The sequence below is a fragment of the Oncorhynchus masou genome, chromosome 11, assembly GCF_036934945.1.
Source record: "Oncorhynchus masou masou isolate Uvic2021 chromosome 11, UVic_Omas_1.1, whole genome shotgun sequence".
Classification (NCBI taxonomy): domain Eukaryota; kingdom Metazoa; phylum Chordata; class Actinopteri; order Salmoniformes; family Salmonidae; genus Oncorhynchus; species Oncorhynchus masou.
The window spans coordinates 47,381,518-47,408,304 of NC_088222.1; the positions used below are offsets into that span (position 1 = coordinate 47,381,518).

General features: G+C 41.5%; 1 protein-coding gene across 1 annotated transcript; it reads left to right on the forward strand.

The window, feature by feature from the left end:
* Positions 1 to 1,212: 1,212 nt before the first annotated feature.
* LOC135548754 (carbonic anhydrase 4-like) lies at positions 1,213 to 26,787 on the forward strand. The gene is made up of 8 exons (XM_064978655.1): positions 1,213 to 1,320; positions 15,505 to 15,549; positions 15,858 to 16,022; positions 18,881 to 19,026; positions 20,899 to 20,991; positions 22,854 to 22,920; positions 23,505 to 23,668; positions 24,546 to 26,787. Exons 1-8 carry the CDS (start codon positions 1,257 to 1,259, stop codon positions 24,723 to 24,725), a joined length of 924 nt encoding a protein of 307 aa, XP_064834727.1. The 5' UTR covers positions 1,213 to 1,256; the 3' UTR covers positions 24,726 to 26,787.

Sequence of the window (26,787 nt, forward strand, 5' to 3'; positions counted from 1 at the left end):
TGGCGAGCTCTTGTACTTGTTGTAGCCTTAGACGTTGGACAAGGTGCTGAAATGCCAGTAGTCTGACTGAGCAGGCCAGATGGCCTGAGAATGAATTGGATATGTCATTTTCGGGTTGATAACAGTTGAGAGATATTGGCAGTCTGCAGTTGATTATAAATGTTCCTTGGATCCTGTTTTTTTCTTTCTTTTTTTCACATGGATACTATGCTACTGACAGAGTTCCCCCGGCCATGGCACATCCTAGTGAGAAATAATTTCCTGTATTTTCCAAATTGACCACAAGATGGTGGTGGGCTGAAGTTAATACCTTTCCTTCTGTATGTCTACTACAGTATGGCATTGACACAGTACAGTAATAAGGCCCCCCACACAGACTGTGTTTCGTCACAGAATGCTTTGTAAGAAATTACTTCATGTCATTATCTGACAGTGTGTCGGAGGTAGGGGATGTTTACATTCATACATGGCATTCAACTCAAGTCATATGACCTCTCTCATCTCTTGTCATGGCCTCTGAGGGGCAACTTTGTCCACAATACAAGTACTGTAGCAGTGAAACAGCCTGTTTATTTGTTTCCAGGTCTCAGAGACTGGACAATCAGGCTTTTACAGTATCATTTTATCTGTGTGTGTGTGTGTGTGTGTGTGTGCGTGTGAGTTAGTTATTAACTATCACATGAGGTAACAACCTCCTTATCCTCTATATAGATGGAGAAATTTCTAATTGGACTTTAACATAAAACAAGTCGATGCTCCATGGCTGAGATTACGTTTTATCACCCAGATCCAGGTCAGTTAAATAAAGGGGTCATGGGGAAACATTACCCACACCCTCCTCATTCCAGAGGGGGAATAGCTCAGATTCTGAACAATGGACACACACACACACACATGTTTAAGTAATCAGAGGTGGTCAGTTGTCACTTTGTATAATGAGATATCTCTACCTGCATGGTGTTAGTTTAGTGGCAGTCTTCTCATACCTCCTGACAGTTGAACTGTCAATAAATGCCAGCATATTCATTATTGAAAATAATCTCATAATGAAAACCTCTGTAAATATGTGAGCAATTGATAAACTATTAGAGAAGACGTTATCGGTTGGGATGTTTATTAGAAGTAATGCCCGAGGGGGAGGGGCCAGGGCTGTTAATAAAGTATAAGACCCCCTTAGAAGAAGAATGGATCACATTTAATAACGAACTCATTGTGTCCCCCTGCGCCGCTCGAGCCCGACAGAGACTCACTCCAAAATGCAGCCGCATCTAATCTTACAGATTTCTTTTGCATCCTTTTTGAAGATCTGCACCGGGGCAGGTGAGTCGATATCAATTAATTGTGTTCGGAATTTAGAAGGAAAGGTATAATCTCTGTATAGGCTGTATATTAAATTAATCAGATGTGTGCATATTTTTCAATTGTCAACTGACACAAATAGGTGTTTAATACATTTGGGAGAATCGAAAAAAGGTTGATAAGTAAAAATAAGCTCATGGTAAATTCAAAACAAATGTAAAAACATTTTTTTGTTTATTTGCAGTTTAAATTGATCAAATACCCTGAAGTAAACATGCGACAATGTTCTCATTTCCTACCACTGAGTTGAAACTATCAGTGTCCTGCATATTACAGATCACATGAACTTGGTGAGGGGATCACTTTACATACATTGATCATTCTAGCAGATAAAGTTTATGCACGATCCACCTGCTCATTGTTACCCTCTGAAAGCATTTACATTGTTCTACATTTACATTTGCATTGTTGATGTTGTATTGAGGGTTTAGATTCGTTTAATTAAACAGCAACACATCTACTTCTTATTTCCTATGATATATCAAAAGCTATCAAACATTGGCTATTATATTATGTACAAGTCGACAAATAAAACCGTAAAAGTAATTGGTTGAAGTCAGTTTTAGCTGTTATATTTTTGTTATAGACTTCAAAAATGGCCTTTCATTTCGGAAGGTCCTGTTTTGGCATTTTATCCGGTGTCCTATTTGAGCATTTATGAAATTGATAACACTTCGCTGGCTAATTTAATATAAATAAAAAAATACGTTTGTAGTCTGTATGTAGGCTACTAGCGTACCCTATGACCACTACTAACTTTGAACATCAAAGACATGCTCATATTCCATGCACCGCACTATCATCACCCCAAACGCGCGCATAAAATTCTCCCCAATGACTAACTGCCTTGTCGATAAGAGATTTCCCACGCATTTCACACGAGCATCACGGCATTGCTGGCAGGCTCTCATTCCCACTGACGAGGAAAGCACAGTGAGTTCAAGGACATAAAGTGAGAGTCTCTGCCTGTCAGCAAATCAATATGCCGAAGGTGCTGGCACTGAGGTGTCAAAATGGTGTCCGGTAGATTATTCTGGACTACTATTAAAAGAAAACGAACAGAGAAGCCCATCATATCGTTTTTAGAATTGTATTTGTAAAAGGCTACGTTATATCAAGCAATACCATTCATCTTCCACGTGCACCTGCTTCATATGCGAAGTTCAACGCGAGCTAATGAGAGGAACGTGTGTGTTTGCCGCTGCAATCAAAGAGACGCGGCATGAGCTCCAGGAATAAGCAGGAATAAGCGCGTAAAAACGTAAAATCTTTAACCCGGCGAACGAAGATATCCTACAGGCCTAGTTTCATTGATAAAATTACGAGACAATCCATGATCTGTCTGTTTTCCCCAATGCTGAAATGGGTAATTCACAGGCTACACTGCATGCTCTGCAGATGTTGAGAACAGGTTGATACCATTTGGATAAAGATTGCATTCACAAACGTAACTGATCATGCTACGTTTGTTTTGCATCTGATAACAAGAAACCTCGAGCTTTTGAAATGCAAGAGAAAGGCCATAATGTATTATTCCAGCCCAGGCGCAATTTATATTTTGGCCACTAGATGGCAGCAGTGTGTGTGCAAAGTTTTAGACTGATCCAATGAACCATTTAATATATGTTTAAAAAATTGTAGCAAGACTGCCCAAATGTGCCTAATTGGTTTATTAATACATTTTCAAGTTCATAACTGTGCACTCTCCTCAAACCATAGCATATGCTTTCACTGTAACAACTACTGTAAATTGGACAGTGCAGTTATTGATTAACCAGAATTTAAGCTTATATCAGATATGTCTATGTCCTGGGAAATTTTATTGTTACTTACAACCTCATGCTAATCGCATGAGCCTACGTTAGCTCAACCGTCCCGAGGTAAGGACACCGATCCTGTAGAGGTTTAAAATACCTGCACACTGAATTCTCCCCTGCTCTTCCAGGTGGTTGTACCCTTTGCATTCCAAAAGACACACATGACCTCAGTGCACAATCACTTGGCCATGACATACCCATTTGCATTGTTGATTATTATGGCCCCTTTGCACTATGTTCCAGTTCAGGGCAAGCTACCTATAACTTATGTTTTTTTTCAGCTTTATTTAAAACCTCTTGATGCTATGGGGACGCTATTTCATTTTTTGATGAAAAACGGTCCCGTTTTAAACAAGATATTTTGTCACAAAAAGATGCTCGACTATGCATATAATTGATAGCTTTCGAAAGAAAACACTCTGACGTGTCCAGAACTGCAAAGATATTTTCTGTGCGTGCCCTAGAACGTGAGCTTCAGGCAAAACCAAGATGAGACGGCATCCAGGAAATGAGCAGGATTTTTGAGGCTCTGTTTTCCATTGTCTCCTTATATGGCTGTGGATGCGAGAGGAGTAAGTCTTCCCTTTCTGTCGTTTCCCCAAGGTGTCTGCAGCATTGTGACGTATTTGTAGGCATATCATTGGAAGATTGACCATAAGAGACCACATTTACCAGGTGTCCGCCCAGTGTCCTGCGCCGAAATTGGTGCGCAAAAGTCAGCTGCAAGTATTTTTCCATGGAATTTAGAGAAGAATGCAAGCTTCCATGAACGATATATAAATGAAGAGATATGTGAAAAAACACCTTGAGGATTGATTCCAAACAACGTTTGCCATGTTTCGGTCGATATTATGGAGTTAATTCGGAAAAAGTTTGACGTTGTAGGTGACTGAATTTTCGGTTCGTTTCGGTAGCCAAATGCGATGTACAAATCGGAACGATTTCTCCTACACACAGACGCTTTCAGGAAAAACTGCGCATTTGGTATGTAACTGAGAGTCTCCTCATTGAAAACATCCGAAGCTCTTCAAAGGTAAATGATTTTATTTATTTGGTTATCTGGTTTTTGTGAAAATGTTGCGTGCTAAATGCTACTCAAAATGCTAAGCTAGCTTAGCATACTCTTACACAAATTAGTCCATTTCTATGGTTCAAAAGCATATTTTGAAAATCTGAGATGACAGTGTTGTTAAGAAAAGGCTAAGCTTGAGAGCAGGCGCATTATTTTCATTTTATTTGCGATTTTCAGAAATCGTTAACGTTGCGTTATGCTAATGAGCCTGAGGCTTTAGTCACGATCCCGGATCCGGGATGGGGAGTTTCAACAGGTTAACCAGGTAGACCTACATACCATGTCAAATGTGGAGTGTTGTTGTGTAAACCTACTCATAGAGAACACAATGACATACATCTCCTGAGATCTCTCTCACTGTCTTTTTTTAACATACCTTAAAACCTCTTTGGGCTAGGGGGCAGTATTTTCACATCTGGATGAAAAGCGTGCACAAAGTAAACTGCCTGTAACTCAGGCCCAGAAGCTGAGGATATGCATATAATTGGTAGATTTGGATAAAAAACACTCTAAAGTTTCTAAAAATGTTAACATACTGTCGGTGAGTATAACAGAACTGATATGGCAGGCCAAAACCGGAGGACAAATAAAAAATTCCAATGGCTGTCATGGCTATTACGAGGCGGAATCCTCCCATATTGCAGTTCCTAGGGCTTCCACTAGATGTCAACAGTCTTTAGAAAGAGTTTCAGGCTTGTTTTTGGGAAAATTAGCTAGAATTTGTAGTTTTTCTAAGTGGCTCCCATTTTGGCTGTAGTGTTTTCATGCGCTTGGATGAGCGCGCATTCTTTGTTGTTTATCTCCGGTAAAGACAATAACGATTCTCTGTCTTAAATTTGATAATTTATTTACGTATTAGGATACCTGAGGTTTGATTATAAACGTTGTTTGACTTGTTTGGAGAAGTTTATTGGTAACGTTTGGGATTCATTTTTTATGCATTTTGAAGGAGGGAAACCGGTGCATTATTGAATGAAGCGTGCCAGCTAAACTGAGTTTTTGGAGTTATAAAGAAGGTCTTTATCGAACAAAAGGACCATTCGTGATGTATCTGGGACCTTTTGGAGTGCCAACAGAAGAAGATCTTCAAAGGTAAGGCTTTTATCATATCGCTATTTCTGACTTTCGTGGTGCCTGGTGGAAAAATGTTTTTCATGCTTTTGTATGCGGGGCGCTGTCCTCAGATAATCGCTTGGTGTGCTTTCGCCGTAAAGCCTTTTTGAAATCTGAACATATCTGGGATCTTTAATTTTAGATCATGAAACATGGAGCTTTACATGTTGCGTTTATATTTTTTTTCAGCGTGTGTATATACAGTGCCTTGCGAAAGTATTCGGCCCCCTTGAACTTTGCGACCTTTTGCCACATTTCAGGCTTCAAACATAAAGATATAAAACTGTATTTTTTTGTGAAGAATCAACAACAAGTGGGACACAATCATGAAGTGGAACGACATATATTGGATATTTCAAACTTTTTTAACAAATCAAAAACTGAAAAATTGGGCGTGCAAAATTATTCAGCCCCTTTACTTTCGGTGCAGCAAACTCTCTCCAGAAGTTCAGTGAGGATCTCTGAATGATCCAATGTTGACCTAAATGACTAATGATGATAAATACAATCCACCTGTGTGTAATCAAGTCTCCGTATAAATGCACCTGCACTGTGATAGTCTCAGAGGTCCGTTAAAAGCGCAGAGAGCATCATGAAGAACAAGGAACACACCAGGCAGGTCCGAGATACTGTTGTGAAGAGGTTTAAAGCCGGATTTGGATACAAAAAGATTTCCCAAGCTTTAAACATCCCAAGGAGCACTGTGCAAGCGGTAATATTGAAATGGAAGGAGTATCAGACCACTGCAAATCTACCAAGACCTGGCCGTCCCTCTAAACTTTCAGCTCATACAAGGAGAAGGCTGATCAGAGATGCAGCCAAGAGGCCCATGATCACTCTGGATGAACTGCAGAGATCTACAGCTGAGGTGGGAGACTCTGTCCATAGGACAACAATCAGTCGTATATTGCACAAATCTGGCCTTTATGGAAGAGTAGCAAGAAGAAAGCCATTTCTTAAAGATATCCATAAAAAGTGTCATTTAAAGTTTGCCACAAGCCACCTGGGAGACACACCACACATGTGGAAGAAGGTGCGCTCTGGTCAGATGAAACCAAAATTGAACTTTTTGGCAACAATGCAAAACGTTATGTTTGGCGTAAAAGCAACACAGCTCATCACCCTGAACACACCATAACCACTGTCAAACATGGTGGTGGCAGCATCATGGTTTGGGCCTGCTTTTCTTCAGCAGGGACAGGGAAAATTGTTAAAATTGATGGGAAGATGGATGGAGCCAAATACAGGACCATTCTGGAAGAAAACCTGATGGAGTCAGCAAAAGACCTGAGACTGGGACGGAGATTTGTCTTCCAACAAGACAATGATCCAAAACATAAAGCAAAATCTACAATGGAATGGTTCAAAAATAAACATATCCAGGTGTTAGAATGGCCAAGTCAAAGTCCAGACCTGAATCCAATCGAGAAAGAACTGAAAACTGCTGTTCACAAATGCTCTCCATCCAACCTCACTGAGCTCGAGCTGTTTTGCAAGGAGGAATGGTAAAAAAATTCAGTCTCTCGATGTGCAAAACTGATAGAGACATACCCCAAGCGACTTACAGCTGTAATCGCAGCAAAAGGTGGCGCTACAAAGTATTAACTTAAGGGGGCTGAATAATTTTGCACACCCAATTTTTCAGTTTTTGATTTGTTAAAAAAGTTTGAAATATCCAATAAATGTCGTTCCACTTCATGATTGTGTCCCACTTGTTGTTGATTCTTCACAAAAAAATACAGTTTTATATCTTTATGTTTGAAGCCTGAAATGTGGCAAAAGGTCGCAAAGTTCAAGGGGGCCGAATACTTTCACAAGGCACTGTATATAGTGCTTTTTGAAAATATTCAGACCCCTTGACTTTTCCACATTTTGTTACATTACAGCCTTATTCTAAAACTTATTAAACTGTTTTTTTCCCTCATCAATTGACACATAATATTCCATAATGTCAAAACAAAAACAGGTTTTTAGACATTTTTGCTAATTTATATACAAAAGTAAACTGAATTATCACATTCACTTAGGTATTCAAACCCTTTACTCATACTTTGTTGAAGCTTTTTCGCAGTGATTACAGCCTTGAGTGTTCTTGGGTATGACGCTACAAGCTTGGCACACCTGTATTTGGGGAGTTTCTTCCATTCTTCTCTGCAGACCCTCTCAAGCTCTGTCAGACTGGATGTGGAGCGTTGCTGCAAAGCTATTTTCAGGGCTCTCCAGCGATGTTTGATTGGGTTCCAGTCCGGGCTCTGGCTGGGTCACTGAAAGACATCCAGAGACTTGTCCCGAAGCCATTCCTGCATTGTCTTGGCTGTGTGCTTAGGGTAGTTGTCCTGTTGGAAGGTGAAATTTCACCCAAGTCTGAGGTCCTGAGCCCTCTTGAGCAGTTTTTCATCAAGGATCTCTCTGTACCGTGCTCCATTTATCTTTGCCTTGATCCTGACTACTCTCCCAGTCCCTGCTGCTGAAAAACACCCACACTGCACTGCCACAGCATGATGCTGCCACCACCATGCTTCACCGTAGGGATGGTGCCAGGTTTCCTCCAGACGTGACGCTTGGCATTCAGGCCAAAGAGTTCAATCTTGGTTTCATCAGACCAGAGAATCGTGTTTCTCATGGTCTGAGAGTCTTTAGATGGCTTTTGGTGGGCTGCCATGTGCCTTTTACTGATGAGTGGCTTCCGTCTGGCCACTCTACCATTAAAAAAGTTCTCAAATCTCTACAGAGGAACTGGTCACCTCCCTGACCGAGGCCCTTTCACACAGATCGCTGTGTTCTTGGGGACCTTCAATTCTGCAGAAATGTTTTGGTACCGTTCCCCAGATCTGTGCCTTGACACAGTCCAGTCTCTGAGCTCTACGAACAATTCCTTTGACCTCACTGGTTTTTGCTCTGACAAGCTCTGTCAATTGTGGGACCTTATATAGACAGGTGTGTGCCTTTCCAAATCATGTCCAATCAATTGAATTTACCACAGGTGGACTCCAATCAATTGAATATACCACAGTTGGACTCCAATCAAGTTGTAGAAACATCTCAAGGATGATCAATGGAAACAGGATGCATCTGAGCTTAACTTTGAGTCTCATAGCAAAGGGTCTGAATACTTCTGTAAATAAGATATTTCTGTTTTTTATTTGTAATAAATGTATTTATTTATTTATAAAAACCTGTTTTCCCTTTGTCAATATGTGGTATTGTGTGTAGGTTGCTGAGGATTTTTATTTATTTAATCAATTTTAGAGTAAGGCTGGTTGAGTGGAAAAAGTCAAAAACTTTCCAAAGCCACTGTAAACACATTAAAGTACACACACTTTAAGGGCCAATCGGCAGTTGAAACAATAACAAATGAAACAGGATGCACCTGAGCTTAATTTCGAGTGTCCGATCACAATTTGTGGATTGTTTACGTGCTACGTGCTAACGTTACTTTGCTTCCTTCCCAACTTTATGGTTGTATATATTTTTTTATTCCCTCGCTCTACTTTTTTCATTCAACTTTTTCACCCCTGACGCTTTATTTGGACATGGTTCTACACGGGTTCTACACAACCTCCACCAGCCGAAGCTAAGTGGTAATATTAACATTATTCTTTGAAGTGTAGCAACGCATGAAACCGCATCTGTCGCACAGTCCACGCAGCTGGACAACTTTCTGGCTTCTGGAAGGAAATGCTGTAGAAATGCTCAACCGGTGTCGCTCATTCAGCCGACATAAACTTTCAACCTGTTCTCCCCATTAAGCAACGAGTTGGAGTCAGAGGCTGAGCCTTCCATGGTCTCTCCTCCACCCGTTACGGGGTCTGAGACACCGAAGCCTCCCACCATTAGCTCTGACAAATTGAAAACCCTAGTCATTGGAGACTCCTTTACCCGCAGCATTAGACTTTAAAAAATCATCCAGCGATCTTACACTGTTTACCAGGGAGCAAGGCCACCGACGTCAAGGCTAATCTGAAGATGGTGCTGGCTAAGTCTAAAACTGGCGAGTATAGGGATATTGTTATCCACATCGGCACCAACGATGTTAGGATGAAACAGTCCGAGGTCACCAAACGCAACATAGCTTGTAAATCAGCTAGAAAGATGTGTCGGCATTGAGTAATTGTCTCTGGCCCCCTCCCAGTTAGGGGGAGTGATGAGCTGTACAGCAGAGTCTCACAGCTGAATCGCTGGTTGAAAACTGATTTCTGCCCCTCGGGGGAGATAGAATTGGCCCTCTTTCTGGGACTCACCCACAAACAGGACCAAGTCTGGCCTGCTAAGGAGTGACGGACTCCATCCTAGCTGGAGGGGTTCTCTCATCTATGAACATAGACAGGGTTCTAACTCCTCTAGCTCCACAATGAGATAGGGTGCAGGCCAGGCAGCATGCTGTTAGCCAACCTGCCAGCTTAGTGGAGTCTGTCACTAGCACAGTCAGTGTAAGTCAGCTCAGCTTTCCCCATTGAGACTGTGTTTGTGTCTCGATCTAGGTTGGGCAAAACTAAACGTGGCGGTGGTCGCCTTAGCAATCTCACTGGAATAAAGATCTTCTCCATTCCAGTCATTATTGAAAAAGATTGTGATATCTCACATCTCAAAATGGGGCTACTTAATGTTAGATCCCTCACTTCCAGGCAGTTATAGTCAATTAACTAATCACTGATCATAATCTTGATGTGATTGGCCTGACTGAAACATGGCTTAAGCCTGATGAATTTACTGTGTTAAATGAGGCCTCTCCTGGTTACAGTAGTGACCATATCCCCCGCGCATCCTGCAAAGGCGGAGGTGTTACTAACATTTACAATACCAAATTTCAATTTACAAAAACAAAAGTGACTGCATTTTTGTCTTTTGAGTTTCCAGTCAAATCAAATCAAATTTTATTTGTCACATACACATGGTTAGCAGATGTTAATGTGAATGTAGTTCCGACAATGCAGTAATAACCAACGAGTAATCTAACCTAACAATTCCAAAACTGCTACTTTATACAAACAAGTGTAAAGGGATAAAGAATATGTACATAAAGATATATGAATGAGTGATGGTACAGTACGGCATAGGCAAGATGCAGTAGTATATACATGAGTAATGTAGGGTATGTAAACAGTGGCATAGTTTAAAGTGGCTAGTGATACATGTATTACATAAAGATGCAGTAGATGATATAGAGTACAGTATATACATATACATATGAGATGAGTAATGTAGGGTATGTAAACATTATATTAAGTAGCATTGTTTAAAGTAGCTAGTGTTATATTTTTACTTCAATTTCCATCCATTTTCATTATTAAATTATTCATTATTAGCCACTCAATGTTAGTGGTGGCAGTTTAACAGTCTGATAGAGGCTGTTTTTCAGTCTCTCGGTCTCTGCTTTGATGCACCTGTACTGACATCGCCTTCTGGAAGATAGCGGGGTGAACAGGCAGTGGCTCGGGTGGTTAGTGTCCTTGATGATCTTTATGGCCTTCCTGTGACATCGGGTGGTGTAGGTGTCCTGGAGGGCAGGGAGTTTGCCCTCGGTGATGCGCTGTGCAGACCTCACTACCCTCTGGAGAGCCTTACGGTTGTGGGTGGAGCAGTTGCCGTACCAGCCCGACAGGATGCTCTCGATTGTGCATCTGTAGAAGTTTGTGAGTGCTTTTGGTGACAAGCCGAATTTCTTCAGCACTGCTGCGCCTTCTTCACGACGCTGTCTGTGTGGGCGGACCAATTCAGTTTGTCCGTGATGTGTACGCCGAGGAACTTAAAACTTACTACCCTCTCCACTACTGTCCCGTCGATGTGGATAGGGGGGAGCTCCCTCTGCTGTTTCCTGAAGTCCACAATCATCTCCTTTGTTTGGTTGACGTTGAAATATATGCAGCCGACTCAATCACTTTTATAGGTACTGTTACAGCGTTCCTCACTGAGTTCCCTGAATTCCTATTGGACCTTGTAGTCATGGCAAATAATATTCAAGTTTTTGGTGACTTTAATATTCACATGGAAAAGTCCACAAACCCACTCCAAAAGGCTTTCGGAGCCATCATTGACTCAGTGGGTTTAGTCCAACATGTCTCCGAACCTACTCACTGTCACAGACATTCTCTGGACATAGTTTTGTCCCGTGGAATAAATATTGTGGATCTTAATGTTTTTCCTCATAATCCGGGACTATCGGACCACCATGTTATTATGTTTAAATTCACAACAAATAATCTGCTCAGACAACCAACTAAAGATCATCAAAAGCCATGCTATAAATTTTCGGACAACCCAAAGATTCCTAGATGCCCTTCCAGACTCCTTTCAACTACCCAAGGACGTCAGAGTACAAAAATCAGTTAACCACCTAACTGGGGATGGTTAAGAAGGTCAACTGCCTGGTTAAATAAAGGTGAAATAAAAATGTAAAAAATAAAATGTAACGTTGCGTAAAACCGTAGATGCTGTCGCACCCCTGAAAACAAAAAACATTTGTCATAAAGACTAGCTCCTTGGTATACAGAAAATACCCGAGCCATAAAGCAAGCTCGCAGAAAATTGGAACGGAAAGATGCAACACCAAACTGGAAGTCTTCCGATTAGCTTGGAAAGACAGTACCAGGCAGTATCGAAGAGCCTTCACTGCTGCTCGATCATCCTATTTTTCCAACTTAATTGAGGAGAATAAGAACAATCCAAAATGTCTTTTTGATACTGTCGCAAAGCTAACTAAAAATGAGCATTCCCCAAGAGAGGACAGCTTTCACTTCAGCAGTGATAAATTCATGAACTACTTTGACAAAAAGATCATGATCATTAGAAAGCAAATTACGGACTCCTCTTTAAATCTGCGTATTTCTCCAAAGCTCAGTTGTCCTGAGTCTGCACAACACTGCCAGGACCTAGGATCAATGGAGACACTCATTTTTTTAACACTATATCTCTTTACACATTGATGAAATAGTCATGGCCTCTAAACCTTCAAGCTGCATACTAGACCCTATTCCAACTATACTGAAAGAGCTGTGCTTGGCCCTCCTATGTTAAACATAATAAATGGCTCTCTATCCTCCAGATGTGTACCAAACTCACTAAAAGTGGCAGTAATAAAGCCTCTCTTGAAAAAGCCAAACCTTGACCCAGAAAATACAAAAATCTATCGGCCTATATTGAATCTCCCATTCCTCTCACAATTTTTTGAAAAAGCTGCTGCGTAGCAACTCACTGCCTTCCTGAAGACAAACAATGTATATGAAATGCTTCAGTCTGGTTTTAGACCCCATCATGGCACTGAGACTGCACTCGTGAAGGTGGAAAATGACCTTTTAATAAATTACCTTTTAATGGCGTCAGACCAAGGCTATGCATCTGTCCTCGTGCTCCTAAATCTTAGTGCTGCTTTTGCTACCATCGATCACTGCTTTCTTTTGGAGAGATTGGAAACCCAAATTGGTCTACACGAACAAGTTCTGGCCTGGTTTAGATCTTATCCGTCAGAAAGATATCAGTTTGTCTCTGTGGATGGTTTGTCCTCTGACAAATCAACTGTACATTTCGGTGTTCCTTAAGGTTCCATTTTAGGATTACTATTGTTTTCACTATATATTTTACCTCTTGGTGATATCATTTGGAAACTTAATTTTAACTTTCACTGCTATGCGGACAGCTGTACATTTCGATGAAACATGGTGAAGCCCAAAAATTGCCCTCCCTGGAAGCCTGTGTTTCAGCCATAAGGAAGTGTATGGCGGCAAATGTTTTACTTTTAAACTCGGACATAACAGAGGTGCTAGTTCTAGGTCCCAAGAAACAAAGAGACCTTCTGTTGATGGTTGTAGAGTCGTCTCAAATAAAACTGTGAAGGACCTCGGCATTACTCAGGACCTTGATCTCTCTTTTGACGAACAAATCAAGAATATTTCAAGGACAGCTTTTTTCCATCTTCGTAACATTGCAAAAATCAAAAACCTTCTCTCCAAAAATGATCCCTGTTTCCCTGCTTTTGTCACTACTAGATTAAACTACTGCAATGCTCTACTTTCATAAATAAACTTCATTTAGTGCTAAACATGGCTGCTAGAATCTTGACTAGAACTAAAACATATGTGGATAAGGAAGAGTGTTTTGAATACTGATGTAAACCTTTCTGGTTATAACCTTTTTCGGCAAGACAGATCTTCCAAAGGTGGGGGAGTGGCAATCTTTACCAAGAATCACCTTCAGTGCTCGGTTGTCTCCACCAAGTCTATCTCCAAACAATCTTCACAAACAATTCACTGGTTTTATATATTAAACTTTCAAATAGCTCTTTGTTGACTGTTGCTGGGTGCTATCGCCCTCCATCAGCACCGGCCTGTACCCTACCTGCCCTCCTGGCCCCTTACACAAAATCTGATGCTTAAACCACCTGACCAAGTCCTAAAGCAATGGGACTCCCTAAATATTTCTCAGATTATTACCAATCCCACAAGGTATGACTCCAAACACCCAGAAAAGGCTACTCTCCACAATGTTATCCTCACAAATAATCCTGACAGGTATCAGTCTGGTGTTTTCTGTAATGACCTTAGTGATCACTGTTTAACAGCCTGTGTTCGTAATGGCTGCTCAGTGAAACTACCTGTCCTGATTTGTCATAGACGCTTGCTGAAAAACTTTAATGAGCAAGCCTTCCTTCATGAACTGGCCTCTGTAAAATGTTATAGAATCAGCTTGATCCCCTCTGTCGAGGATGCTTGGACCTTATTTTTTGATATTTTCAGTGGTATTGTTAACAAACACACCCCACGTAAAGAAAATGAGAATTATAAACAGGTTCAGCCCCTGGTTTGACCGTGATCTTGCAGAGTTACTCCGCCTCAAGAATTGCATTTGGCGAAAGGCTCGGCACACGCATAGTCAGGCAAATGAGAAATAAGTGCACTCAGGCTATCCGGCAGGCCAAAGGGAGAACTAGGTTCTGGAAAATGATTAAAGACCTGGAGAATAAACCCTCCTCCTCACAGCTGCCCATGTCCCTTAAAGAGTATTATGTGGTTGTTACTGACAAGAAGCACATGGCTGAGCTCTTTAAACACCACTTCATTAAATCAGGATTCCTATTTGACTCAGTCATGCCTCCTTGCCCGTCCAACATTTCCTCATCTCCCACCCCTTCTAATGCGACTATCCCGATGCTTCGCCCTCTTTTTCCCCTGCTACAAAGTTTCTCCCAGCAGGCAGTCACTGAGCCCGAGGTGCAAGAGGAGCTCCTGAAACTTGACCCCAAAAAAACATCTGGGTCAGATAGTTTAGACCCTTTCTTCTATAAGGTTGCTGTCCCTGTCATCGCCAGCCCATCTCCAACCTTTTAAACCTGTCTCTCCTTTCTGGGGAGGTTCCCACTGCTTGGAAGGCAGCCACGGTTCCTCCTTTATTCAAAGGGGGAGATCAAGCTGATTCTAACTGTTATAAGCCTATTTCTATTTTTTCTGTTTATCAAAAGTGTTGGAAAAACTTGTCAATAGTCAACTGATTGGCTTGCCCTTGATTCTAAGCAATGTTGTGCTGCTATTTTTATTGACTTGGGCAAAGCTTTTGATACAGTAGACCATTCCATTATTGTGGGCCTGCTAAGGAGTATTGGTGTCTCTGAGGGGTCTTTGGCCTGGTTTGCTAAGTACCTCTCTCAAAGAGTGCAGTGTATAAAGTCAGAAAATCTGCTGTCTCAGCCACTGCCTGTCACCAAGGGAGTACCAGTCTCAATCCTAGGCCCCACACTCTTCTTTTTATAAAACTGCACGCCCAATTTTTCAGTTTTTGATTTGTTAAAAAAGTTTGAAATATCCAATAAATGTCGTTCCACTTCATGATTGTGTCCCACTTGTTGTTGATTCTTCACAAAAAAATACAGTTTTATATCATCAACCTCCCCCCTTGCTTGCGGGAACAAATGAAGAGCAATAGCGGACAAAACAGGAAAGCCCCCCCCCCACTTGTGCCATGTCATGAGGATACCTGGACTGCCTATTTAGATTTGTTAAGTAAATCAGATGATAAATGAGGTGCTAGGGAACCTGAAGGAGGTCTTTAACAATGTATTACAGTCATAAAACAGATGGTGTAATTTGATTCTATTTTATGTATGGAGTATACTACTGACCATGTGGCTCCCTTATGTTTCTCCTGTTGTTCCAGATTGGTGCTACCAGTCCCAGCATACCTGTGCCACCCCTTGTAATGGTGATTTTGATACACCGTGACTGAACTTTCCATGCAAAACACTGCACTGACTTGGATCCTCTCTTACCTTTGTGTCACCGTTACAAGTTCAAGTTGTTAAAAGGAGGGAGTTGACAGTTACAGCCACAAATCCACTTCCTCTTCACCCACCTATCCATCCATACCTGTCCCTCCCTAACCTCCCATTTGAACACTTACTCTTTCAAAACAGTTATACTCAGACAAACATAAACTTGAATATTCCTCGTTTGGGGCTTGCGGTCAGAGCTTGATGGTGTACAGTATTTTCTCTCCTCACCGTTCTACAGGACCTGAGAAGTGGTACCATGCCAACAAAGACTGTGAAGGCAGAGCCCAATCCCCCATCAACATCGTCCACAGGAAGACCCTACCAGATGAGCGCCTCACACCCTTCCAGTTCAGAAAATACCAGGATTCCTTCAGTGGCCTGATCAAAAACAATGGACACTCTGGTATGTTTAATTTAGGCCAGTCTATATAAAAGTTTGTGGTCATACGCACATCCTTAAAAACATACACTACCGGTCAAAAGTTTTAGAACACCTACTCATTCGAGGGTTTTTCTTAATTTTTACTATTTTCTATATCATAGGATAATAGTGAAGACATCAAAACTACGAAATAACACATGGAATCATGTAGTGTTGGATAGAAAACACTCTTGACGTTTCTAAAACTGTTAAAATAATGTATGTATAACAGAACTGATATGGAAGGCTTTCGCCCCAAGGAGAATCCATCCGGATTTCTTTTTTTTTTAGGTGTCTGCCCATCCAAATCATTGCTTATGGGAAAATCAAAGGAATACCTCCCAGATTGCAGTTCATTGGGCTTCCACTAGATGTCAACAGTCTTTTGAAAGAGTTTGTTTTTTGAAAAATGAGCTAGAATTTGTAGTTTTTCTAGGTGGCTCCCATTTTAACTGTACTATTGTGGGGCGCGTGGATAAGAGCGCGCACTTTGTTATTTATCTCAAGTAATGAACATACTATTCTCCGTCTTAAATTGTAGTGTTTATTTTCCTATTAGGGTAGCTGAGGATTGATTAGAAACATTGTTTGACTTGTTTGGAAGTTTATTGGAAACTTTTGATTTGTATGCATTTTGAACGAGGGAAACTGAATTACTGAATGAAGCGCGCAAACTAAACTGACTTTTTGGGATATGAAGAAGGTCTTTATCGAACAAAAGGACCATTTGTTATGTGGCTGGGACACTTGGGATTTCAAACAGAGGAAGATCTTCAAAGGTAAGGGATTTATTTAATCGCTATTTCTGACTTTCGTGACGCCTCTGCTTGTTTGGAAAATGTTTGTAATGCTTTCGTATGAGGGGCGCTGTCCTCAGATAATCGCATGGTATGCTTTTGCCGTAAAGCCTTTTTGAAATCTGACAAAGCGGCTGGATTAACAAGAAGTTAAGCTTTTAAATGATGTAGGACACTTGTATTTTCATGAATGTTCAATATTACGATTTTGTGTTTGGCGTGCTCCGATTTCACCAGATCGATTTTGATCCCGCTAGAGGGATTTTACGCACCAAGAGGTTACTGACCATTTCGAATCCCACCGTACCTTCTACGCTATGCATTCTTGTTTCAGAGCTGGTCATGGGTACACCTCAGCCACGTTCAAGGTCCTAAAGGATATCATAACGGCCATCGATAAGAGACATTACTGTGCAGCGGTATTCATCGACCTGGCCAAGGTTTTCGACTCTGTCAATCACCACATTCTTATCAGCATGCTCAACAGCCTTGGTTTCTCAAATGACTGCCTTGCCTGGTTCACCAACTACTTCTCAGATAGAGTTCAGTGTCTCAAATCGGAGGGCCTTTTGTCCGGACCTCTGGCAGTCTCTATGGGGGTGCTACAGGGTTCAATTCTCGGGCCGACTCTCTTCTCTGTATACATCAATGATGTCGCTCTTGCTGCTGGTGATTCTTTGATCCACCTCTATGCAGACGACACCATTCTGTATACTTCTGGCCCTTCTTTGGACACTGTATTAACTAACCTCCAGACGAGCTTCAATGCCATACAACTCTCCTTCCGTGGCCTCCAACTGCTCTTAAATGCAAGTAAAACTAAATGCACGCTTTTCAACCGATCGCTGCCCGCATCTGCCCGCCCGTCCAGCATCACTACTCTAGACGGTTCTGATTTAGAATATGTGGACAACTACAAATACCTAGGTGTCTGGCTAGACTGTAAACTCTCCTTCCAGACTCACATTAAGCATCTCCAATCCAAAATTAAATCTAGAATTGGCTTCCTATTTCGCAACAAAGCATCTTTCACTCATGCCAAACATACCCTCGTAAAACGGACCATCCTAACGATAATCGACTTCGGCGATGACGCTACTCAACAAATTGGTTGCAATCTATCACAGTGCCGTCCATTTTGTCACTATAGCCCCATATACTACCCACCACTGTGACCTGTATGCTCTCATTGGCTGGCCCTCGCTTCATACTCTTTGCCAAACTCACTGGCTCCAGGTCATCTACAAGTCTTTGCTAGGTAAAGCCCCGCCTTATCTCAGCTCACTGGTCACCATAGGAGCACCCACCCATAGCACGCACTCCAGGAGGTATATCTCACTGGTTACCCCCAGAGCCAATTCTTCCTTTGGCCACCTCTCCTTCCAGTTCTCTGCTGCCAATGACTGGAATGAACTGCAAAAATTGGAGACTCATATCTCCCTCACAAGCTTTAAGCACCAGCTGTCAGAGCAGCTCACAGATCACTGCACCTGTACATAGCTCATCCAACTACCTCATCCCCTTACTGTATTTATTTATCTTGCTCCTTTGCACCCAAGTATCTCTACTTGCACATTCATCTTCTGCACATCAATCACTCCAGTGTTTAATTGGTATATTGTAATTACTTCGCCACCATGGTCTATTTATTGCCTTACCTCCCTTATCTTACCTAATTTGCACACACTGTATATATACTTTTTCTACTGTATTTTTGACTGTATGTTTGTTTATTCCATGTGTAACTCTGTGTTGTTGTATGTGTCGAACTGCTTTGCTTTATCTTGGCCAGGTCGCAGTTGTAAATGAGAACTTGTTCTCAACTCGCCTACCTGGTTAAAAAAAGGTGAAATAAAATAAAAAATTGTGTAAAAATGTGCACATTTAGAAATGTGCTTTTACCTGGAAATGTTTTAATTCAAAGAGAAAACATCCAGTCATTGATATCCCCACCTCCCCCCAAAAGCATGCAGTTTTCTATACATATATATAAAGTCTTTTAGTTCTTTGTTATCTGATTTCCACTGTGTCTTCCCCCTCAAGTTCAAGTAAATGTGCCTCACCAACCGTATGTGATTGGTGGAGACCTGGAGACGCCATATAAGGTAGTGCAGTTTCACCTGCACTGGGGAAAGAACGGAGGACCAGGGTCGGAACACACTATCGACGGAGAGCAATACCCCATGGAGGTAATGTCATGTACAGTGCATTCAGAAACTATTCAGACCCCTTGACGTTTTACTTTACAGCCTTATTCTCAAATGTATCATATTGTTTTTTCCTTCAATCTACACACAATACCCCATAATGACAGAACATAAACAGGTTTTCAGAAAAAACAGAAATATTGAATTTACATAAGTATTCAGACCCTTTACTCAGTAATTTGTTGAAGCATCTTTGGCAGCAATTTCAGACTTGAGTCTTCTTGGGTATGACGCTACAAGCTTGGCACATCTGTATTTGGGGAGTTTCTCCCATTCTTCTCTGCAGACCGTCTCGAGCTCTGTCCGCTTGGATGGGAAGCGTTGCTGTACAGCTGTTTTCAGGTCCCTCCAGAAATGTTCAATCAGGTTCAAGTCCGGGCTCTGGCTGGGCCACTCAAGGTCATTCATAGACTTGTCCCGAAACCATTCCTGCGTTGTCTGGGCTATGTGCTTATGGTTGTTGTCCTGTTGGCAGGTGAACCTTCGCCCCAGTCTGAGGTCCTGAGCAATCCGGAGTAGTTTTTCATCAAGGGTCTCTCTGTACTTTGTTTCGTTCATCTTTCACTTGATCCTGACAAGTCTCCCAGTCCCTGCTGCTGAAAAACATCCCCACAGCATGATGCTGCCACCACTATGCTTCACCATACGGATGGTGCCATGTTTCCTCCAGACGTGACACTTGGCATTCAGGGCAAAGAGTTTAGTCTTGGTTTCATCAGACCAGAGAATCTTGTTTCACATTCCCTGAGAGTCTTTAGGTGCCTTTTGGCAAACTCCAAGTGGGCTGCCATGTGCCTTTTACTGAGGAGTGGCTTCCATCTGGCCACTCTACAATGAAGGCCTGATTGGTGGAGTGCTGCAGAGATGGTTGTCCTTCTGGAAGGTTCTCCCATCTCCAAAGAGGATCTCTGAAGCTCTGTCAGAGTGACCATCGGGTTCTTGGTCACCTCCCCGAACAAGGACCTTCTCCCCCAATTGCTCAGTTTGGCCGGGCGGCCAGCTCTAGGAAGAGTCTTGGTGCCTCAACACCGTCCTGTCTCTGAGCTCTACGGACAATTAATTCGACCTCATGGCTACGTTTTGCACTGACATGCACTGTCAACTGTTCAACCTTATATAGACAGGTGTGTGCCTTTCCAAATCAGGTCCAATTAATTTAATTTACCACAGTTGGACTCCAATCAAGTTGTAGAAACATCAAGGATGATCAATGGAAACAGGATGCACCTGAGCTCAATTTCGAATCTCATATGTAAATAAGGTATTTCTGTTTTTTATTTTTAATACATTTGCAAAAATGTCTAAAACCCTGTTTTCACTTTGTAATAATGAGGTATTCGGTGTAGATTGATGAGGTAAAACATTTTTTTGATCAACTTTAAAATAAGGCTGTATTGTAACAAAATGTGGAAATATTCAAGGAGTCTGAACTTTCCGAATGCACTGTAGGATGGCCATACGCATGCAAAGGCACACACACACACACACACACACACACACACACACACACACACACACACACACACACACACACACACACACACACACACACACACACACACACACACACACACACACACACACACACACACACACACACACACACACACAGTGGTTGTAACAGCAGAACAGTATATGCACAGGTCATTACACACATTTATTTTGTAAACAAGTTTTGATTGTAATTTTCTCAAGGTCAATTAAACACAATCAAGTGAGAGTGAAAAGTTTTCTGCGATTTCTGTCATTGATAACAAATCCATAACCTGAGCCCAGATGGTGTTTAAATGCTACTATTGGGAATGGCTTGTGACATTATCTATAACACATTTCTATTGATACTCTTTTCTACAGCTGCATATTGTTCACATGAATGAGGAATACTCAACATTGGAAGATGCCCTGAAAGACCCTATAGGAGTTGCAGTCCTTGGATTTTTCTATGAGGTTAACATTTCATTATGTTTTTATTCATATTTGCTAAAACTCTTTGCCATACCCAGTCAATCTTTCACTTTGAATAGATATATCCATGGCAAGACTCAAAAGTGGAGAATAATGATATTACATATTATGCATGCATTATAGGACCATGCAATAACCCTAATGGAAATCTACTGTCTTTGTCTTGTATGTGATTTGGAATATTATGTAGGTATACGTATATTTATATGTTGAGATGTATGTAGATATATGACTTCGGAAAGTATTCAGACCCCTTTAACTTTTTCCACAGTTACATCACAGCTTTATTTAAAAATCGATTTCATTATTTTTTTTCATCAATCTACACACAATACCCCATAATGACAAAGTTTTTAGAAATGTTTGCACATTTTTTCAAAATAAAAACAGAAATATCTTATTTACTTAAGTATTCAGACTGTTTGCTATGAAACTCGATATTGAGCTCAGGCTTATCCTGTCTCCATTGATCATCCTTGAGATGTTTCTACAACTTGATTGGAGTCAACCTGCGGTAAATTCAATTGAGTGGACATTATTTCGAAAGGCACACACCTGTCTATATAAGGTCCCACAGTTGACAGTGCATGTCAGAGCAAAAACCAAGCCATGAGGTCGAAGCAATTAGTAGTGCTCTGAGACAAGGTTGTGTTGAGGCACAGATCTGGGGAATGGTACCAAAACATTTCTGCAGCATTGATCCCCAAGAACACAGTGACCTTCATCATTCTTAAATTCAAGATATTTAGAGCCACCAAGACTCTTTCTCGAGCTGGCCACCTGACCAAACTGAGTATTCGGGGGATTAGAGCCTTGGTCATGTAGGTGACCAAGAACCCGATGGTCACTCTGACAGAGCTCTAGAGTTCCTCTGTGGAGATAGGAGAACCTTCCAGAAGTACAACCATCTCTGCAGCACTCTACCAATCAGGCCTTAATGGTAGAGTGACCAGACGTAAGCCACTCCTCAGGAAAAGGCACGTGACAGCCCACTTGGAGTTAGCCAAAAGGCACCTAAAGACTCTCAGACCATGAGAAACAAGATTATTTGGTCTGATGAAACCAAGATTGAACTATTTGGCCTGAAAGCCAAGCCTCACATCTGGAGGAAACCTGGCACCATCCCTACGGTGAAGCATGGTGGTAGCAGCATCATGCTGTGGGGATGAGCATCAGCAGCAGGGACTGGGAGACTAGTCACGATCGAGGCAAAGATGAACAGAGCGAAGTACTGAGAGATCCTTGGTGAAAACCTGCTCCAGAGGGCTCAGGAGCTCAGACTGAAGGTTCACCTTCCAACAGGACAACTACCCTAAGCACACAGCCAAGCCAACGCAGGATTGGCTTCGGGACATGACTCGGGACAAGATTTCCTTGAGTGGCCCAGCCAGAGCCCGGACTTGAACCTGATCGAACATCTCTGGAGAGACCTGAAAATAACTGTGCAGCTACGCTCCCCATGCAACATGAAAGAGCTTGAGAGGATCTGCAGAGAAGAATGGGAGAAACTCCCCAAATACAGGTATGACAAGCTTGTTGTGTCATACCCAAGAATACTCAATGCTGTAATCGTTGCCTAAGGTGCTTCAACATAGTACTGAGTAAAGGGTCTGAATATTTGTGTAAATGTGATATTTTTAATAAATTAGCAACATTTTCAAAAATATATATTTTTGTTCATATGGGGTGTTGTGTGTAGATTGATGAGTAAAAAAATAACAATTTAATCCGTTTTTGAATAAGGCAGAAAAGTAACAAAATGTGTAAAAAGTGAAGGGGTCTGAATACTTTCCAAAGACACTGTACATGTATGTGTCATGATTCTTATTTCGTATCGTTTTCAGGAATCCCTCAGTGCCAACAGAAAATATGACCCCGTTGTAAGAGCCCTCCAGCGCATCATGACGACTGGTGAATAAATGTCATAACTAATGCTTCCTCTAGCAACCGTATGTGTTATTCAGATCCATCTTGCTAACAATATGACATGTCTCATAAATTTGATTTACAAAATTGCATACACAGCTACACTCACAGCTGAGACACTGAAATGAGAATCTGCTAAGATTGATGTATCTTTGTACATGTAATACATAAATCATTCTGTGTATTTTAGTTCCTGTGTAGCAGATACTGTTCATACATACAGTAGTTTAATTTTGTTGATGCGCAACGATCAACAAGAAAGGCTGAGGTGATTAAATATCTTCCCTCCTTTCTTCAATGTTTTCCTCTGTGTCTTGCCCTATCAGCCCCAAGAGGCCAACGTTTTCACGAATACATGCTACGATGAATGTAACTTTGTACAGTATGTTACATGTGTACTGCAGAAATCATTTGTCTCAATTTGTTCTGTTTCTCCCACATTCCGTTTGTCTGCAGGTACCCAACACCAATGTTTTGCTAAGATTAATATAACTTCAGTGTAGCAAATACAATTTGTCTGTTTGTTTCATTGCTCAAAATGTCTCAATGTACGGGCTGTGTTGTTGCAGGTGTTAATACAACTCTGGTGTCAGTTTCTCTGGAACAGCTGATTCCTCCCCAGCAGAACCTAAGCAACTACTACCGTTACAAAGGCTCACTCACCACCCCCGGCTGTACCGAGTCTGTGATCTGGACTGTGTTCGAGAAGCCCATCCCTCTCAGCAGAGACCAGGTAGAGCAGCTCGTTAACCCATCATCTTGCTGGCCAGTGGTGTAAAAGTAAAAGTAGGTCAAGTAAAAAGACTTTGAAGTACTACTTAAGAAGTTTTGGGGGGTATCTGTACTTTACTGAAGTATTTACATTTTGACTACTTTTACTCCACTACATTCCTCAAGAAAATGTGTACTTTTTAACTCCCATACATTTTCCCTGACACCCAAAAGTTCTCGTTCCATTTCGAATGCTCAGACAGGACAGCAGGTAAATTCACACTCTTATCAACACATTGTCATCCCTACAGCCTCTGAAGGGATGACTCACTAATCATCCCAACAAAAATGACTCACTGAACACAAATACTGTGTTTGTAATTTATGTTTGCGTGTGAACCTGGCTATCTGTAAATTTAAAAAAAATACAAGAAAATCGTGCTGTCTGGTTTGCTTAATATAAGGAATTTGATTGATAACATTTACTTACACTTTTGACTTTATCTCAAATATGACAATTCAGTACTTTTTCTACCACTGTACTTTTAATTACATTTTAAACCAGATACTTTTAGACTTTTACTCAAGTAATATTTTATTGGGTGACTTTCACTTTTCCTTGAGTCATTTTCTATTAAGGTATCTTTCTATTAAGGTACTCACCACTGTTTGTACATTATGAAAGACCCTGGAAGCAGAGAAGTTATGTGGTAGAGAGCCGAGCATTCTGTCTGTCTAAAAATACTTCTGTGAAGAGAGCCTGTTAGTCTGGCTTTGAGTAATTGAACAAAACGCACCAGTAGATACACTGTGTCCATTTTATATGATACTTATTGTTACTTTTAATATCAACTGCATCTCAGTGACCTTTGTGCCTGTCTGTTCTTTCCATCTTCGAGCTGCGGGTGTTCTCAGACCTCCAGTTTAAGGATGGCAAGCCTATGGTGGGCACATTCCGGCCGGTGCAGCCCCTCAATGGCCGCGTGGTGTACCGGTCGGGAGGCACTGTGGTAGTGGCCAGCACTGCAATCCTCTTGGCCTCCGTCACCATGGCGATGGGATTATCACAGCCCAACTAGAAGAAGGAAGGCATTCTGAGCGAGCCGCACCACGACATGCATGAACACAATGAGTTCTCAAAACCAAAAACCAAACAACCAACTGACAAACTAAAGTACAGCACCAACCAACAGCCATGCCCTAAACATTCAGCCTGAAAACCAACATGTCCCAGGCCCTTACGATACATCATAGTGATTCATGAGTTCTTGAATTATCGAGTTCTGTAGCTCAAGTTCTGAAGTTCACAAGTCCTACAGTCCATAGGTTCAATCTCCCTCCCTGTCCAATGTTAGATCAATTTAGAGTCCTCAGCCTAAATTTACAATACAAAATGTGAGGAGCCTCTGCTCAGTGCTCAGGTCGTTGGGTCACTGCACTAGAGTCTAAACATAGATGTCAATAAATCCATGACCTAGTTGGTATTAGACTGGCACGTGACCATGTTCTTAGAACGGAATGTGTGAATGGTGGGTCATAGCTAATAATAGATAGCACTCATAAATACTCTCCAGTTCAAACCTAGGAGAGGAGGAGAGAGAGATGCCATGGCCTTGCCTTTCCCTCTGCAACTCCTATTTCCACCACCACTGTCAGGAGTCAGGTGGGGATTCTATGCCACCCACCACGGGCCAGGCAAATTATCTGAGGGGTGAGGGGAACGGAGGTCCCCTAGCTCCAGGTGAATCACCCACCATAGGGTAATGAAGGGCACAGGCTGATGACGATCACAACGGACCATGCGGTTCTGTGTGTTACCGAGGTAAGAGGCTGAACTGTCCCTGTCCCGACTCCCAGATCCCCAGTCACACATGAGTTCCACGAGGAGGAGATGGAGGATAATGATGATGATGCAGTGATGGGGCGAAGAGCTGATAGGGGGATTCAGAAGACTCAGTTTCTAGAAGCTAAACACAGCAGCGTTTAAGATAACTAACTCATTCATTCATTAATAAATAGATGAATCAATTGATTTGAAAAATGGACTCATTGATTGATCCTTATTGAACCGTTGTCATTACAGTGTTCTGACCAATTATCCATATCAAATGTTTAACATTGATCTGCATGTTCTCTCATGCTGGAATCTTGCTGTAACAGAACTACAGTAAAGTACTATATAGACTGTACAACTGTGGCACAGCCTTCCACCCAGCCACCATGGACACTTCAGTAACGTTATACTCCTTCTCCACCAGCTAGGCCAACTAAACTGTCTCAGGTTTATCGTTGCGAACATGCAACTTGTGTTCATGGCTTGTATTGCAGGTTCTCGGATGCATTGAATTATACCCACTGTGAATTATTACTACATTCAATATTTTGACTTCTCATTTTATTTATTCACATGGCTTCTATATCTTGCTAATTCAAGCAAGAGATTTGTGAGTTTCTTGTGAATAAAACAAGATTGAAGTGGGATTATATTAGAAATATTATATTGTTTCATAACGCACCAATGTTATATTTCTATACTCTGACATTTGTACACATGTATTTATGTACTGTATGTGTCACGCCTGCTCCCGCTTCCCCTCTCGAGGGCACCAGGCTGTCCTTCAATACGCACACCTGTCACCATCATTACGCGCAGCAGCACTCACTGGACTCCTTTACTATGTTGATTGCCCCTCTATATCTGTCTGCTCCTCAGTTTGTTCCCAGTGTCAGCATTGATGTCGTTACGTTTTCCCCTGTCCAGATGCTGTCCTTGTTTGTTTCTTGTCTATTATCCATTAAATGTTCACTCCCTGCACTTGCTTCTTGTCTCCCAGCTTTGGTCCATATGTGTATATTGACATATAAAGACACATTGTTGATGTTATTTATATATAGCTAGGTATTTAAAAGTTTATATATTGACATCTATCAGAAAGAAGAACCAACCCAAAAAAGTTGAATTGACTGCATTATCAAGTGGTTTCTGACCAATTCAAAATACCTGTACTCTTGGAATGATTTATGTTGACTTTCAAAATTATTGAATAGATTTGTTTGTTTATTTGTAATGCTTGAAAATGTTATAAGTGATATGGAGAATGTGTTCCGAGTGAACAATAAACTACTGACATGCCTTTTCAA